We start from the raw sequence: 18,452 nt of genomic DNA on the forward strand, positions 1-18,452 counted from the left end.
GCCGAGGCACCTCGGGAGCGCACAATTTCCCCCTCCCCCCAGTTCATCTCCCGGCTCCTCGATGCCGCTTCTCCCCTAGTAGCCAGCTGCGAGGGTATGAAGAGGCTGTCAAGTGCCGAAGCGAGTTGCGGCCCGAGCGGCGCGGGTCGGGTACCGTTTTGACGGCCGGCTCGCCTCGCCCGCCCCTGCCCGCTCCTCTCACTCGGCGGCCTCTGCCTCCCGCTTGCCTTTGCATGCTCCACTTCCCAGTTAAGCGGACCTGGGCAAGATCCACTGAAAGATAGCTGTCTGAGGGGCGGCCTTCGCAGAGCGCCTGCCCATTGTTCCGAAAGGCCAGCCCCGAGTCCTGTCGGCGAGGCCGAGTCCTGTCGGCGAGGCCGGGCTCCCCGCCAAGCCAGCGGTGCTCCAGAGGTGGCAAGCGCAGCAGCCTGACGCTCCAGCTGTTCGCGTTGGAGTGATTGCTCAAGACCGCTCAGCTCCGGACCTCCCTTGTCCCCCCACTTATTTTTCACGGAGTTGCAGCTTTCACGCGGCGAGGGTTTTATTTTGTGTTGATTTCATGAATCCCTTTTTATTTTTTTAAATTCTTTTATTGGTATTTTTTGTCTTTCTGTAAGTTACTAACAAGTAGCAGATTTCGGGGAGGGACTTTAGTTTTCATTCTGCAGCCGTCTTGGTGTTCCCCATCTTCTGCATAGAATCCTTAACACTGACAACTGACTTGGTCAGCTTGGTTGAATTTGTATTTAAAAGACAAACGATGAAAATGGCAAGCAACTAAGTAAAATTTCTTGCAGTTTGACCTTGTCTTGATTAGAACAAGTATATTCTCAGAAGGTGCCTTGTATGAAGCCCGTATTTAGAAAGGGGCACATGGATAATACAACCTGTATGTGTACTTAGGTGCATATGCTTAGTGTTCCTTTCTTCTAGAAAATGTCTGTAGCAATCTACATCTTGGAATTAGGGTTTTTATTTTGGGGTGAGGCCATTCCTTGGGATAGAAACCACCGTTGATTCCACTGATAGTTTTTTTTTTTTTTTAAAAAGAGACTGGTAGGAGTTGTTGTCTTCCCATGGGGGTGGAATTCAAACAGCCTACAATAACCATGATTCCTTACTCGCCCTTCTCTCCTGTCCTGCGTTTCCAGATTACTTTTCCATTTCATTTTAAATAGGGGGTGGAGGAAGAGGAGAGAGGTGAAGCCACTAAGAAATCACAGTGTGTGCTGGCCCTTTAAAACACTGCCTAATGTGATCTATATGGATGGCAGCTTTTAAGTTTCATAGGTTCTAGAATTACAAATTAGCTAATTTTAATCAAAACATGTGAAATGTTATCCCGGCTGGATATAAAGGCTGACTGTGCTCGATGCTTGGGGCTCACGTTGTTGACTTTGGCTGCGGGAGCACTCCGTGGTTTGGGAGATAGTTGTCCTTCTACAGTATAACAGATGTTTGTCTGAACTGGTGAGGAAGAAACAAAAACAACATTGTGTGAAGGGGAAAAATTACACAATTTTTAGCCAATGCTGCAGGACTAAGTATGGAATTAACCTTCGTGCACAGAATTTCCTCTTTTAAAAATGTTATTTTTTTCCCAAATCACCACCTACTATTTGAAATTTTAATCCTCATCATTTCAGTACAGAGTAGCATTAAATAAGAAGTTTTATGCAGCAAATAACTCAATTGCCTGAAGGATCAGTATTTTCTCCCTACTTTAGAGCAGTGTATAAGAGAGATCCCTGGTGGAAATCTTCAGTTGTGTCAATGGACACCATGCCAGAGAGACATGAAATCCCATTTCTAGCAGAATTGTTCAGTATGCATTCTTCTAATATAATAGCACCCAAAGTCCTCTTTTAAAAGGTGATTTCGTTAAAGTCAAAAGGTGGAAGGGTTATTTTGAGCGCATTAATATTTTTCTGCTTTTAATATTAATAACCATATCAATAAAACCCCTCCCCAAACCTCGTGGCATTACCACCCATCCATCTCCCCAAACCTAAAGTGTAGAGTAACATAACACGTTGATTGCCCTGTATAAAAATACGTGTAACAAAATGTCACTGAGAACACAATGTGGCCTTGTGCAGCTTCATATCGGTGCTGCTGGAGCTGCCTGGCTGTGTTTGCCTTCATCTGAACGGCTTTCATTTGGACCAGTATAAACTAAGCCCTGGTAAGTAATCACTGCCCAGCAGAAAGAAAGGAATGTATACAGCTAGCACGGCCTAAGCTGTAAAAACGGAAACCTGAGCCCCCACCGTGGATCACATATCAAGGCTTGAAGGTAGGGGAAATGAAAGGGGGAAAGAGGAGAGAGCGAATGCAAAAGTCAGCCTGGGAAGTGGAGGATCAGGAGGAGGAGGCCCCCCTTAGGGAGATTTGGCTCAGGGATTAGGGAATTTTATCGTGGTGTACAGTGACCTACTCAGGTTTCAACACTGGTTGGATCAAGTTGCTTCTCCGCGAGCTGAAAGAAAAAGGACTGGTGTGTATGTGATTTTTTTTTTCCCCTTCGGGTAATAGAGGGGACATTGGTACAAGTGTCTATTTTAAGTACAGCAAATGCAGGGCACTGAGAATGAGCAACAAAATTGTCTCATCATAGAGATTTCCTTCAAGATTTCCTCACTGAGATAGTCACATATTTATTTAAACATGGCTGGAGAAGGCAAATTGGCAGAGGTTTAGCTGACACCAGTAATGGCATTGGAGGTTGTCTTCATGTGGCTGGGAGCTAATGTTGGTTGCTGTTTCACTAGATCAGATATTGAGTTACATTTTCGTTATCACTGGTTTAATGCACATGGCAGTTGTAACAAATTTAAATTTGATACAATGTAATTTTGTGTGTGAAAAGTACATGACTTGGCATAGCTTTAGTGTCCTTTAGTGAAAATAGCTTCAAGTAGAAATGTTTGTCTCATTATGACCTTTACAATGTTTCCTTATCTTTCCTTTTCTTCTTCCTCACTTCATCCTGGTTTTTCTTAATTAAAAATACTTGGTACTTTATTGTACTTATAGTCAGTCTGCCTTATTTAATTAGTGACCAATAGAGAGCATTTTAAAAAAATCAGATTGCAATGCAATTTATAAATTTTGACTACTTTCGGTTTCTAAAGCTCACATGGATTATAATAAATGGATCTTAGGAGGGAATTCTGATATATAGAAGTGTTAATTCGTTTCAGGAGTTCATCTAGAACATTATATAAAAACTAATTTGTGATACTGGATATGTAAATACATGAATAAGTGTAAATATAGTTGCACTTAAGGGTATGTATTTTGTGCACATAGATCTTGGGGAACATGATTAATGACTACCAAACAGTAATACAACTCAAAATAATCTAAACTGTGAGTAAAGAAAATGAGTCAGATTTTCATCTTTTAAAACTCTTTGACAAAACCAATGTGATTAGATCAAGCACTCTGCCTTGGACACCTTCCTAAACAAACCATAATTAATGCACTTACAATGTTTGGCTTCCTTATCAATTGTTCAGCTCCAGGATAATCTGTGTTAAATGTCTCAGGGTCTCCTCTGCTGAAGAAGTTTTCTGTCTGTAAATGTTCTCAGTAAGTAATTTGTATCTAAAATTATGCTTCAGTCCTGGTGCCTGCAGTTAGAATCAGGCACATCTGTTAGAGTTTAGTAGTAAACTCACCATAAGATTTTCTAGTTTGGTTTCTGATGGTCTCCATTTGGCATTAAAAATGACCTGTGTTATTTGCATAGACAATAAAGCATATTGCAGAGCTGTGCTGGTGAGTGCAGTGATTTAATTAGCTTGCCATAAAAATTAAAAAAAATAAACAACTAGAGATATCACAGTGTGGGTTGGAGAAGTCAGCATATTTAAGGTTGAAATCAGCTCATTACTAAAACAGGTATACTTCAAGTTTTTCTCCTGAAACTCCATCCTGATGTCAGAAACAGTAAGTCTCAGGAACCTAGAAAGTGAATTTGGGACCAGATCTCACTGTGACATTCACAAATGATGTCAGACTCCCGGGCTGAGCAGTGGTGCAACGTGTGCCATGTGTCAGGGCTGGGACCTGGCCCTTGCCCCTTGGAAGCTGGTATAGGATGTTCCTGAGCCTGCCAGCCCTGTCCTCCACGTTGCTGTCAGTTGTCCAGTGCAAGGCTCTAGTCTAAACCCATAAGAGAAGGTCCTGGGAGGGCACAGAGAGCTATGAATTCTGCTCTGTTCAAACTGGAGGTTTTCTGAAAAGAGTCTCTTTCTCCATCTGTGAACCTGTGAGTATGATGTGTGGCAGAGCGAGATTCTCTAAGCCTTATACAACTCGCAGGTTCCAGAGAGGAGGAAATGGAAAGGAACCACTCCACTTCCTCCCGAATCTGAAATAAACATTTGAACTAGAAGAAAATGAGTCTGACAGACTCATTCCCTTCTGCGTTTCCTGCCTCTGTGCTTGCCAAGCACTGCTCTGAGAAGCCAAGCCCTACTCTCCTTGTGTGAAAGACAGACTCATAGAAACCAAGAGGTAACAGAGTTTTTAAAGGAAAGTCAAAAACAGGGCCTCAAAAAAGGCAAATATCAGTGAATGCAAGTGACTGTCTGAGAAAGGAGAGTTCCAGGGAAACAGAGTGTCTTGCTAGGGTGACTAGACTTTTTATATCTTCTAAGAAAGTGTCTTTTTTATTGTCTTTATCCTTCTTTAAAAAAAATTTACTAGAAGTAGTAGAAGGTGGATCATTTGAAAATCTCTAAAGTCTAAAACTTTCTCTTGCGGAATGGGAAGTCAGCCACACTTGCACTCTCAAACTAATAAGATTATTGAATATTTTCCTAAAAGAGAAGGGATTTTACAGGCTAGAATGAAAAAAACCGCCGAACTTTGTTTTTGATGGTGCCAATTGAAACATGTAAACAGACAGGAAAGCCTGTGGTGAGTGAGATTTACTGAATGTATATTTTAGGATCTGTGGACTGATGAGTATTAATAGCTTTTACATAACTAAGGGACCGTGGAACTCTGTCCTGCTGTAAGGCCAGTGGCTTTGGCATGGACAGGAAAACAATGTAACAAGTCTTGGCGATTTTGAGGCCAGTGCTGCAGCTGTGAAAAGACACAGCTGCACACAGCTGCACACCTGCCACGCCTGCCACAGTGTTAGCCCCAGGGCTGGTCTCTACAATTTCACAGCATTTGTTTGGCCTTTTTAGGATATTTGATGTCCTGGCCATTAAAACAGGGGGTGTAATTGTTCCATGTCACAACAAGATGATAAAACAACATAGAATTTTTAATGTGGAAACACATAATTTTGGTTTCATATGACGCTTAAGACTTTCTCCTCAGGTCTGCTCCAGGCCAGAGCTGGATTTTAGTGTTATGACATGTCCTCTGTCCTTAGAACTGCTTCATAATCATCGTGTTGTGGCTGAGAACAGTGCTGCAAAATGACCCAAATGGAGTGCAGTGACCATCTTCAAAGGATTTTGGGCCAAAAGTCTGTGTGTAGTTCAGATGAAAACAACAGGGCTCAATGAGTAATGTCTGCACCAAGAGTATGAATCTGGCCACTCTTGTAGCAGGCATGTGGATGTGCCTCGAATCGGACATCTGTGGGGAGCAGCTTGTCCTTAGGATACCATCTTATCCAGTGGGATCATGAGTGTGGAAGTGCTTTGTAGTCTGTAAAGGGCTCTTCCAACATTTCTTTCGCACTATTTAAATTTTTCCCGCTTCTTGGTAGAACCACAAAATATTACCGATCCACTAAGTCTGTGTTAAGAGAGATGACTTAAACTCAGCCCTTGGCCAGACCTGGGCATAGACAGAGCTAGAAACAGACTTCTAATCAAGTGTAATTCCTACTTTCTACAGAAGAAACTGCCTCCCCCTGCCCTTTTAGAATCTTAATTAGCGAGTCCAGTGATCCTTTTCATAGAAATCTATCTCGGAAGTCAGTCAGAACCCATGAAGGTGAAAAGGGAGATAAAATAACCATAATTCTATTATTCGAACCTTAAGTGGCAGAGATACTAGCATTTTTTTCCTGCCTTGTAAATTGTTCAGGATTGGGGGTTTCCTTTTGCTTTCAAAGTATTTCTCTTATGCTTCATTTTCTTGGATAATGTATGTCAGAATGTTTTGAAGTTAAGTACTGTAACTGACAGATCCTTTTATTGTCATTAGGACTGTGGATATGACTGACATGGTTCTCTATGAGAAGACTATGTTTTAACTAAGTTTTAATTAAAACTATTTTTTATTTTTATAAAAATAGCACATGGACATGACAGATCCAATAGAATAAGCAATACAAATAAGCAAAAAGAAAAACAAAGCCTATAATTTTCCCACCCAGACACAATTACTGTCAACATTTTGATGTATGTCTTTTCATGTCCTTTTCTATGTGTGATGTATGTTTAAAAAAAATGGTCTTATAGTATACTAACCTTCCTTTTAAAGCTTAATATATTGTTAATAGCTTTTCATGGCAGTAAAAATTTATCCATGGCATATATTTTAGTGGCAAAATAGTATTCCATTTTAGTTATTTCATGACTAAGCTGTAATTTATTTAACCAAATTCCTATTGTTTGGCATTTATTTGTTTCTAAGAAAACAACACAGATAAACATTCCTGAACATGCATATTTTAGCACCTATTTCCTCAGAATAGTCCTCACTCTGCTTAGAAATAAAATTGCTGAATCAAAGCGTAGATAGATACATTTTTAAGGCTTTTGTTGCATAGAGTCAAATCATCTTTTCTAAAAGTTGAGCTAACTTGAATTCTGAATAGTCTGAGAGTTCTCATTATCAGTGGATATTGCAAATTATTTTAACTTTCACATATTTAGTTTTAGAATCAGTTTTTCTGAATTTTGTTTGATCATTTTTCTATATTTATACATTAAAAAATATCTGTGGAATGTATCCAAACATGTTAGCACATCTATTGAGTACATTCTAACTGGTAGGCATCGTGCTGAATGGGGCATAAGATGAAAAAAAAGTTTCTGTCCCCAAGTAACTTACAGGGTGTTTGGGAGAGATGACATATTTTACTAGCACTGTGGAGGGAAGTAGGACTTGGAGCGAAAATGGGAATTATGTTTGTGGGAAGAGGGAGGGCATGGCTTTTCCCTCATTTGAATGAATGATTGGGAGCTTTCTGAAAACTTTCTGCTTTCTTGGGTAGGATACCAAGTTGAAAACAGATCGACATTCAGTTATGCCAGGTCTGAGATGAAAGCAATCAGAGGAACCTACCCTATATCTTTAAATTTGTTTGGTGTTTTCAAAGCAAAGTCATTAGTCCTTTCTGAAGACCTTGCATTTCAGAGGTATTTTGAGACTTTGTAATTACTGTGATTTTCAAAATGACTTGAAGTCAAGTCTTTATTATTTATCTAGTAAAATGTTCAATTAAAAACCATTTAGATTGAACTTTGACGTGCATACAGTACTTCTAGTTGAATAAGAAAGTGAATGTCCTGGGAATTAAGTTCCAACAAAAATAAATTTTGCCAGTATAGAAAGAACTCAGGGGAGTGGGGAAACAGTAGTTTCCTGTCTTACTGCTATCTTTCTATGACCTTTTTTTTTGTTTTAATTCTAGGAAGAGATCATGCTTTCAGAGTTAATGTTAAGATTTTCTTCTTTCCTTAGGAGCCCTGGAGGTGAGAGGGGGGAATTGGAAAGGGTGAAGAAGGGGTATGGGGATAAAGTATTAGAAGTACAAAGCAATTAGAGTCAGGCGTGCTGTCAAAAATTGTCAAATGAGAAGATTAAATTTTAATTGCAAATTTTAAGAACCCATATTCCAATAATACAAATAATTAAGGAGAGTAGGGGCCAATGAGCAAAGCTGGAAGCAAGCAAAGTTTAATGTAGCTAGATGTGTCCTTGTTGGAGAGCTCTTTATATGTGACGTTGACATCCTGTGATATGATTTCCTTGCAATTCTTTGATTGGTCTGAAGAAGTAGTAGCTCCTTTGGAACTGCTGACACATTGGGCTATACAGAATTTATAATAGAAAGAGTTCTGATATAAGAATCAGAAGATCTGTATTTTTGTTCTGACTTTACTGGATGATCTCTCCTGCCTGTCATTTACCTTCTGTATGCTCTCATTTTCTGTTGTGAAATGAGGATGTCACATAGGTTCATGAAAAGTTTATTGTGGAAATCAAATACCTAATGCATAGGGTTATTGACAGGAACAAGAGAGTTAAAGGATGTGGAAACCCTATAAAGTGCTATAAGAGTGTTAGACATTATCATTATAATTATAGTGACCTATTTTCCAAACCCAAACTGGACCACATGGTATGAGAGAGGATTTTTGTGCCACTTCCAAGGGTGAGAGGCAGTCTGCAAAATGTGATTTGGATGCCAGAGTATTGACATTTCTGGCACATTTTGATGGTTTATGGTAACAGTGATAAAATATTTGAGATAGTGGCTGTTCAGTAAAATTTATGATGTGTGATCACTGTAATTATGATACTTCTTTGCAAAAGGTATTTTATTTCTTGTATAAGTAGAAGCTCTTCAATTTCACAGAATTTTAGAGCTGGGAGGGGCTTTCAGAGACTCTACTTCGGTTTCTTGCTCTAAGTCTACAGGAGACAATCTGGGTGAAGATTTGGGGGGAAGCAAATTTTACAACTTCCCTTAGTACAATGGCTGGTCCTATTATTGAACATTCTTATCTCCAAAATCTCTCTGCATTTTAACTCTTATCACCTTTATTTTCTGGTAGAAAAACTTGAAAACCCTTATGGGCTATAAACATTAAATTCACTTCTTCTAAAATGTATTATGTTTCTTGGATGGTAACTGGAAAAACCCATTTCATTTCTTTTGGTTTAGCACTGTTAACAAGCCCATATAATGTCTAGCATCCAATTCTATCTAGAAATGACACATTTTGAATTATTAATTCCTTGGGGTTCTTTGATTTCTTAACAATAAGGTATAAGACAGAGGTAATAGTCTATTTCTTGTATTTATACAAGAAACTTTTGTGTTTGTTTTCTCTTTCATCTTGTTCCTCTTTTTATGAAAGGTTTGGGATTTATGGCTCAAGATTTTATAAGCCTTTTGTTTTCTGCTTTTGCTGTCATACATCAAAACATTAAGGTGTTTATTTTTATTTTCAGTGACAAGAAAGGGAATGTTTTAGAGTTTATTTTCACTGACATTTATACTAACTCAAAAATCATGGAATAGATCAAGTTCATATTGATTGTTCTGTGAAGCCGCTGAGTTTTCAGCACAAACCATAAACCAAGTGATGCAGTTATGATGCCCAAATAATATGAATTTGGTGTTAATAATCCAGTTGAGGTTTCAGTTTTTACCCAAATGTCTGAAACTTCTGGATCCCATCCCTGAGATTGGTTCTGAAAGGCTGAATGGATTTGCAGCTGGACTAAAACAAACAAATCTATATCCTTGGCTGGGAGGTTGCTCCATGAATTATGCATCTGTAGCCTTTGTGTCACTTCAGAGGTTAGACAGAACCAGTGAGAGAGGCGCCTAAGATACAAATGGTCTAGAAAATTAGATACGATGGCCAGGAGTTACTATGCAAAAGATTTTCTGTCTTTGGCACATTCCTCTTACAGATTGAGGCAAATAGTATACAGACCAATATGATGACTTGAACCTGGCTTTTAACACTGTTTCGAATTGGTTTTTTGATGCAAGGTGTAATCCTTATCCTTGGAGATTGCTGCTGCCAGACCACTGATGGAGGACCTTGATTTGTGAGCTTAAGGACTGTCATTCTCCAGTCCAAGCACTCAGCTCAGTGTAAGAGATTGGATGTTAGGGGAGACTGACCATCATTAAAGGGATCTCTTTTGATTGAGTAGAGCAGCGTTTAGCCGAATCGTCCTCAGTGGTATTCCAGAAGTTGCCGAGCTTATTACACATATCGATCATATCATCTTTGTGCATTCATGAAAAGAATGTCTATTTAATGTGGACATGACCAGCCATCAGAGAGAATAAATGCCCCACTAAAACTTGATATGGCTGACTGTTGGCCTTGTGGATGGTAGCACTGAATCAATCTGGCTAGATTTTTAAAAATTGCTTGTGCATTATAGTATCACAGATTGACCCATTTGGAGCTCTGAGCTCAAGTGGGTACTAAAGAAAAAAATAAAATAAAATCTGGCATCCTGTGGTAGTTTGAAATGCCTGGTTTGTTTTTGTGGAGTCAGTAGTGTAATATCTTTTTTTTATGCAACCCCTGATGAAATCTAAAGTCGTGAAATTCAAGAGAACATGGAACTCACACGTTGAGGCTGTGCACACCCTGGTTTAGCCTGGGTGCTCTGTTTCAGGTATATAAATTCTATGTCCCAGTGTAATTCAGCAATGACAGCTTCTAGGGAGAATGAGAAAAGATTCTTTGAGCCACAGAGAAGGTTAGAATATATAGTTTTTCTAGCTTAGTCTAGGAAGCTCAGGCTGCCTTGCCAATAGAAGTGCCTTAAAAGAATTCATTCAACAAACATTTATTAAGTCCCTACTCTATAACATAGGGTCCTTCTTTTAACTTAAAAATTTTTTCCCCAGATTTAAAGAGATGTCCTTGACACATAACATTGTGTAAGTTTAAGATGTACAATGTGTTGATTTGATACATTTATATATTATAAAACGATTACCAGCATCAGCTACCACCTCTATCCTGTCACATAGTTATCATTTCTTTTTTTGCAGTGAGAAGACTTAGGATGGACTCTCTTAACAACATTCAAGTATATGATACAGCGTTGTTAGCTGTAGTCACTATATTATACATTAGATCCTGAAATTTGTTAATCTTATAACTGGAAGTTTATAGCCTTTGATCAATATCTCCCCATTTCCCCCACCCTCCAACCCCTGGTAACCACCACTCTACTCTCTGTTTCTCAGATAAAGATACTTTAATGCACTTACAAGCATTAAGATTTAGCAGTTGTTAAGTTCATTGAAAACAGTCATCTGACAGATTTAAATTTGTCCAACTATACCCATTATTTCCACAGCTTGATATCTATAAGAACAACAATGATCATACCTTACAATTATACAGTTATTCCTCCACTATCCATGGGGGAGTAGTTCCAGGACACCTCTCCTCCAATACTAAAATCCCCAAATCCAAGGATGCTCAAGTCCCTTACGTAAAAGGTGTAGTATTTTCATTATAACCTATGCACATCCTCCTGAATCCTTTACTCATCTCCAGATTATTTATAATAACTGATACAATGTAAATGCTAGGTAAATAGTTGTAAATACAGTATAAATACTATGTAAATAGTTGTTTGCGTGGCAAAGTCAAGTTTTGATTTTTGGAACTTTCTGAAATTTTTTTACTAAATACTTTCCATAAATCTGCAGATGCAGAACCCGCAGATATGGAGGCCTGACTGTAAACTGATTTATAGTTCATAGAGTATTTTTATGTGTTATCCAAAACCTGGACTGGCTAGTAACCTTGAAGTTATTTGGTACTTTTATGTTACTTGTCAGAAGACAATCATAGTGACCTTTGATTTCATGGGGAAAGAATCTGTCACTAATGGAATTCATAAAGCAAATTAGGCTTCGATTTTTAAAGAATACTGTTATAAAAGGGAAAATCAACAAAGGAAACCCTTGTGGCCTATTCACCTTTCTGGATGGTAGTGGTTGACAATTGAGAAATTAATTCTTTGCTGAGATTTTGCTTTATGTGATATAAAAGTCATGTTAAGAAACACCACCTGAATTAGGAAGCAATTCTAATTTAAATTAATCTGAGTCACAAAATGGTCGATTGTTTTCAGTTTCAAATCTTTTCTTAGCTCTGTTTGTGCTTTACCTTTCAATATTTTTGTGTTAGTATGGGATATAGTCTTTGCAGAAGAATATGCCAAAATATGACTTCCTATTCGTAAGCAAAACTGATAAATACCTTTTTTCTTATTATCTCTAAATTGCAAGTGTCTGAAAGCCCGTCATAATTGGATGCGTCATCCTGAGATTTAAATGCATGACAATTTTTGAACGTGTTTTGAAAAATGAACACGACTCTAAGGGAGGTACGGCAGGGCTGGCAGTGAACGGGTAGTGCAAACAGAATTTGATTTATGCATTCCTTTCAAATAGTTATTGATTATATATGTAAGTAGCCTATGCTTCTCTTTCAGAACTTTGCAGAAAACACCATGAATGAACTCCTTGGCTGGTATGGCTATGATAAGGTTGAATTGAAAGATGGTGAAGATATTGAATTCAGGAGCTACCCTACAGATGGAGAGAGCCGGCAGCACATTTCTGTTCTCAAAGGTAATGACATTTAATGTCCCTTTGTTCATGCAAAGAAGGATTAACTATCTCAACCTGCCAGAATTGAGTTGCTTTGGGACTCGTTTTGTTGATTATGCCAATGGTTGATTTAAATGTACATCCCCGGTAGTGTTTTCCCATAAGCAGTATTCCACGGAATATAAAAGCACAACATAAAACAAAAATAGACACAGCTTAATCTTTCAGCAACGGGAGAGCCAGCTAGACAAGGACTAGGGATCTTAAGCGCTGTGGTCCTGCCCACAAACTTATGGAAAGGGACCATATTTACTAACTTCTCCTAGTTTCCCAAGCCCTTTGATTTATCAATTGTTGAGGACTGGTGCTTTCTGTTAAGTGAAATGTTAGGGTTAGATTTTCAGACTGTAGGAGAGAACCATTGTCCTTTTGGTAATTTCTTCCCCCCCACCCCTCTTTTGGTAGGAATTCTAAAGGAAAGTCCTATTTTTGTTTTATGTTTGAAGTTTTCACCCTTCTCTCGTCCCCACAGCCTTGGATAGTGTAAGGAGAGTAAGAAAGTGGTAGAGTAAGAAAGAAATTCTATAAGAATTTTCATCAAAGCCCAACCAAAGAGTAGAAATTAGCGGTTTGGCAGAGCTGAATCAACACTGATTCTGCTGGTGAGTAGCACTGCCAGATATGTCATGAGGGAAACCTAGAACCATTGGTGGGGATTGATATGGATACTGAATTTATGAAGCTAAATTTGGATCAAGGGTTTGTTTGTCAAAGAAAAGGAGTATATGAGGAAGCAACCCATTTGGGGAACTTTAATAAAATGTGGGTAAAACTAATTGTGTGTCATCACTGGCAATTTGATCAGTATTTGTATTGCGTTCAGAATCTATTGGCGTAAACTACTTGTTCATGCATTTTATTTTCAGTCTCTAAGATAGCGCTTTTCCTTCTTATGTACCAAGCAACGAAATCTAAATGAGCTGTCCTGCAGGCATGTGGAATTGAACGTACGTGACAAATTTTATGTTAAGTTTGCTATGAAATTGTACACATCATGTTACAGAGATAGTATCATCAATTTCACTGTAAATGAAAAATGCAAGTCATGAGTTTATATCCCATAAACTAATCGCTCATATAATACTTGGTCTAGGTAAAAATCTTTGCCTCTGGGGAACATGGGAGAGTACCAGGATATGCTACTGGAGGGAAAAAGTTGTTTTCCATGTTGACTTTTTTTTTTTTTAATTCACATGAAAGGATAAAATTCATTATGTTTTCTTTATTACCATTTTTGTTAATTTTTAATGGGTATTAATGGGTTAAATTAATCGGTCTATCCTGTGAAACAACAGGGTTTTTCCCCTCTAATTATTGGCTTCTTTCTCACTGGTTCTTTTGATTATATTATCACCCAAGTTTGTAATATAGTGGGACATAGTTACAGTACTGGGTTGGGGGTGCTTTTTAACCTTCTCCCCTGGTAGCCAGAGAGCGATACCTGCTATGTATCATTTTGTACATGGAAAAGGTTAATTGCCTCTCAATTTTCTATGGGCTTTTACAGTGCTAAAATTCATCACCACGATACAGTTGGGATATTAGCTATCCTAGTGGAGCAAATTATAAAGGAGCCCATTGGAAATTTATGGTAACACGCCTGAAAAGGTCCAGAATGGTCTGTGGAGTTCTGGTAAAGTGTTTAAAGATTTGCAAGAAAACATTTTTATTCCATAGCGATTTTACTTGAGAAAATGTGATTATAAGGAAAATAAGTCCTTTTGTCATATTGAATGTAATTTTTTTCTTTTACAGAAAATTCTTTGCCAAAACCAAAATTACCTGAGGACAGTGTTATTTCACCATACAATATAAGCACAGGCTATTCAGGGCTTGCCACAGGAAATGGACTCAGTGACTCACCCGCAGGGTCAAAGGATCATGGCAATGTGCCCATTATTGTACCTTTAATTCCGCCACCTTTCATAAAGCCTCCGGCAGGTAAGTCACTACTGGGGCTTCCCATGATAACGACTTACAGAAAATTGTTTTAACCAACCTATGATAATTATTAAATGTTCAAGTTAATTTTGGAAAAGACTATTTTAAGGGACTTTGTAGATAAGAAATATTAGTGCCTGTATTATTTAAAATAGTATTGTTTTTTAAACAAATTCCCCAATCTACAACTACTTAGGCTGTCAGTTTCCAGCTGACAATAAACTTTTCCTATCCCTGGCTATAAAAAAAATATTTTCCTTCTCTGAAATCATGTTTAAAGTTAAAAAAGGATGAACTAATTTAAAAAATAAAATATAGACTGGCTGGTTAGCAAGAACAAAAGTAACCATGGTTGAGCCGGGTAGTGGTACAGTGGGGACCACGTCTCCTCTGTGAATTTTCTGAAGGATGGGGCAGTTTGTAAAGCATGTATGGCAGGCTTGTTCCTCAGTGTGCCTTCTTCTAAATCCACTTAAGAAGCAACCTGGGTTAGCCATCTCTGCTACAGAGTTCTTTTTAATTCCTGGAAAGCTCTCTTTGAGAGCTTAAAAAAAAAGTGGAGATCTGACTTTCACTTGCATGAAAATATAATCAGTGCTTTTATGTTTCCAGAAAATTAGATGGTGGTATATTAAGCTGGATGGCAGTGGGCTGAGCATGATGTGATATTGCAAGCTAGGTTACAGTTATGCTCCACACAGACAGAGGCGTTCAATAATATTGTATCTGGTTTGCTGTAAAGTGTTAGAATTATGCTAGAATGATTAATTGCTATACTGGTTATATTTCTGTATGTTGAATTGAACAATGATAAATACTGCATTTTGAGAGCAGTACTTATTGTAACTCACTAAAGGTAATGCTTGTTTTTTGTTTGGTTTTTTTTGTTTGCTTGTTTTTCTAGGGAAGATATGTGTTCGGTTACATTTCCGTAAACAATGAAGGTATTTGTAGATATAAATTCCTGGGCTTACGTTATAGATATATTTACCGTATCTTCTAAGTGTTACTAACATTTTCTTTCATGATATGGGCACATTCTCTTGCTTGCCTGCTACATTTTAGCAGTAAAAGTGTCCTTTCACACCGAGGTCCTCAGATATGTTATCAAAGTCCATTTACCTATCAAAATCATTTGTAATTGTGTTTGTCTACTAAATACTAACGTTATTTGTATATCATAAAAAGTTTGTCTTTCGAATGACATTATTCTCTTTTGGTTGATTATTTTGTGGTGCTGAGGGGCCCAAATTTATCTCCCAAAGGTCAAAGGACATATTTTGCATAGGACAACGGGAGAGAAGGGTGACTAATTTTGTAAATGTAGGTTCCTGTTTGCATGTAGGTCCAGTGGCTTAGGTGAGTGAAGCTGATGATGAGGGTATCAATAAGGCAGAGTGACTAAGTAGAAAGAACACGGGCTTCAGATTCAGACAGATTGGGTTCAAATCTGGGCTTTGTCATTTGCCAGCTCTGTGAATGTGGACAAGTTACGTAATTTCCCCGTCTGTAAAATGGGGATCACAGTTTCACCTCATGGGATAATTGTAGCCACGAGATGAGAAAAAGCACTAGCATAGTGCCTGCCACACGAAGAGCATTTAGTAAACACCATGCCTCTTTTTCTTTTTTCTTTTTTCAGTCCTTATTCTGCCCTAGAGTTATCATGCACATAATGTGTGCATAAAAAGGTATGCATCCAAATGCAAATTCCCCTCTAAGATTTATTTGAGCAGAGCAAACAGCTCTAGAAATTAGCATAGCTGAGGCTACCATGAGTTTGGCATGCCAAAAAACCTGCCCTGGAGTTTCCTGCTGAGCCAGCCACGTGGAATTCAAGCACACAGCTCCTATTTAACTCTAATTCCACATCAGATCAGGAAATAAATATGCAAAGGATAGAGGCCAAAAATTGAGCCTTGGAAGCCTTAGATGTAGGAACTCTGAGGAATTAGAAGCCAGAGTAACAACACCAGCGGTTTTATACTGTCTTCCATGGAACTCCAAGGTGCTCATCTGTTGAAAGCAGAACATGGGGAAGGACGTGTTTAATTTTCTGTATCTGCTCTAAACCTTGACTTGGTCCTACTCCAGGGTTCTATATGACAAGACCAAGATACACAAAGTTTCTCTGCCTTCAAGGAGCTGACTCTGTTATTCCCTAAGCAAAAACTTAGAGGAGAGGTGAATTTTTGATTTAGTCATGTTATCTGGTGCAGTGGTCTGTAACCTTTTTCTGTAAAGGGCCAGATAGTATTTTAGGCTTTGGAACTATACCGTCTCTTTCATGACCACCGAGCTCTGCTGTGACAGCAGAAAAGCAGCTACAGATGATACGTAAACAAATGGGTGTGGCCGTGTTCTAATAAGACTTCATTTACAAAAAAAGGCAGTGGGCCTGGTTTGGCTCAGGGACCATAGCTTGCTGACCCTGGCATTAGGGTAAGATTGGCAAAAGTCTCGTGGTAACAGGAAGGTGAATAGAGTTTCTAAAAGTCAGGCCGTGAGCTTTGCCAGGGTGCTCTGTGTAATATCAAAAGGAAGGGACAGTGACAGAGCAGAAAAATAGCAGTTTCCAGGGTGTGTGGTGGGCTCCGGCACATAACAGATACTCTATCAGTGTTTGTTGAATAAATGAATGAATGATATTCAAGTTCCTCTTGCGCATGCATAATAAGATAGTACGGGCTGCTTTGTTGTTCTCTGAGAAAATGCTAAGATCATGTTTGAATTAGTTCCAACCTGTCTGACCTTGACCATAGCCTTCCTGACAGTGAGGTATTTATCCATAGATAAGTATAAAGTCTACACATTGTTCAAAAATTTCCCACTAGTTAATCATTTCAGTTCTTCCTTTCGCTAAAACCTTTCCCCGAATTGTTATCCAAGGTAATCGAGTTGAGGGATGCTCACTGTCACTTTTCTAGCCATATATAGGTTAACGTGGCGTTCCTGTGGGACACTAATAAATGATACAATGACGAGGAGCAAAAGGTCCCTTGATAATCAGCCCCTGAATAATTAAGAGTTGACTGTATCCTGCACGTGTCCACCTCTTGGGATAGGGGAGATGAGGATTGTATGTATGCTTTGGATTCCTGGGAAGAAAATAATGATTAGCGTTTAACTTGTTCCTGTTGTACTATAAACCTATTAGCTATGTGAAAATGCAAATAATACCTTATGCCTGTATCAAACCCTGTACAGTTTATGAAACTCATTCAAATTTATTATTTTATTTAATTTGATCTTAACAATAACCCTGGTAAATAGCATTTTAGGTATCATTAAATAAAGAACTGAAGCTCAAATAGGTTAAAAAGCTTTCTCAAGGTCAGGTGGCTTCTAAACACCTGAGTCAAGACTAGCAGTAAGGTCTTCTGACTCCCAATCCAATATAAAGTTGCCTTTTCAGTGTATTTATACAATACCTCCTTGGACCGTATCCGAGTAAGAAGACTTATTAATCTGCTTCTTCAGAGTCCCTAGTGACAGGGGATACAACTTGTTCCTTCACAGGGTTGTTTTCCCCAAATCCACATCTTTTGAGAGACTTGCTAAGTTCTCTGAGTCTGAGCATCTGTGGTTCTGTGAACCTGGATGACCTAGTAGGCATAAAACCCCAGCTTGGTTTTAAGGTCTTGCCATCATGAGGCGAGTTGCTTCTGCTCCGAGGTACCAGAGAGCTCCGTCTGGTCAGACACTAGCTCCAGAGAGTGTTTCATGTGCTCAGGCGGGCTCACCACTGGATCCCATCCATGTCTGGCAGCCAGTGGGCCCAGTGGAATACTCGTGATCGGGAACACGGTGATACCACACTCTCTTGGATTTCCACTCTCCTTTTGCACAGCTGCAGACAGAAGTGTGGGTGTAGCTTATTCCCGGGCCTGGGGAGCTGCTTGTCTCTCCCCGCGCCCCTTTCCTTCCGAGAATGGGAACTCCTTGGGCTTTGGTGATTACCACAAGCACTGACCCTGCTTTGGCTACATGTTTCAATCCAATTTCATCTGATTTCCGAGGCTAAGCCGTCCTTCCCCCCTCAGAGACAGAAGCTGGCCCTTGGTGTAGGGTTTGTGACATCACAGTCGTTACTATGGTAATAGACTTGCTATAAACACAGAATAATAGCCCT

General features: G+C 38.9%; 1 protein-coding gene and 1 long non-coding RNA gene across 6 annotated transcripts in view; one reads left to right on the forward strand and one right to left on the reverse strand.

The window, feature by feature from the left end:
- The window catches only part of SOBP (sine oculis binding protein homolog), a 156,852-nt gene that overhangs the window by 528 nt on the left and 137,872 nt on the right, over positions 1 to 18,452 (forward strand). For 2 of the 3 annotated variants that reach the window (XM_072965669.1, XM_072965670.1), the window contains exons 2-3: positions 12,202 to 12,340; positions 14,135 to 14,320. In XM_072965669.1, coding sequence (XP_072821770.1) covers positions 12,202 to 12,340; positions 14,135 to 14,320 — 325 coding nt within the window. Of the gene's footprint in view, positions 1 to 12,201; positions 12,341 to 14,134; positions 14,321 to 16,740; positions 16,763 to 18,452 lie in introns of those variants that run through there. The other variant, XM_072965674.1, reaches the window with a different exon arrangement.
- LOC140697680 (uncharacterized) lies at positions 679 to 18,371 on the reverse strand. Of its 3 annotated transcripts, none has more exons than XR_012074893.1 (3): positions 17,752 to 18,371; positions 10,312 to 10,400; positions 679 to 1,467 (listed from the first exon to the last, which is right to left on the reverse strand). It is a non-coding gene; the product is annotated as an uncharacterized lncRNA (long non-coding RNA). The 3 variants fall into 3 exon arrangements; XR_012074891.1 differs by having other exon boundaries at positions 10,312 to 10,403; XR_012074892.1 differs by lacking the exon at positions 679 to 1,467 and adding an exon at positions 7,869 to 8,017 and having other exon boundaries at positions 10,312 to 10,403.

This window comes from Vicugna pacos, chromosome 8, assembly GCF_048564905.1.
Source record: "Vicugna pacos chromosome 8, VicPac4, whole genome shotgun sequence".
Classification (NCBI taxonomy): domain Eukaryota; kingdom Metazoa; phylum Chordata; class Mammalia; order Artiodactyla; family Camelidae; genus Vicugna; species Vicugna pacos.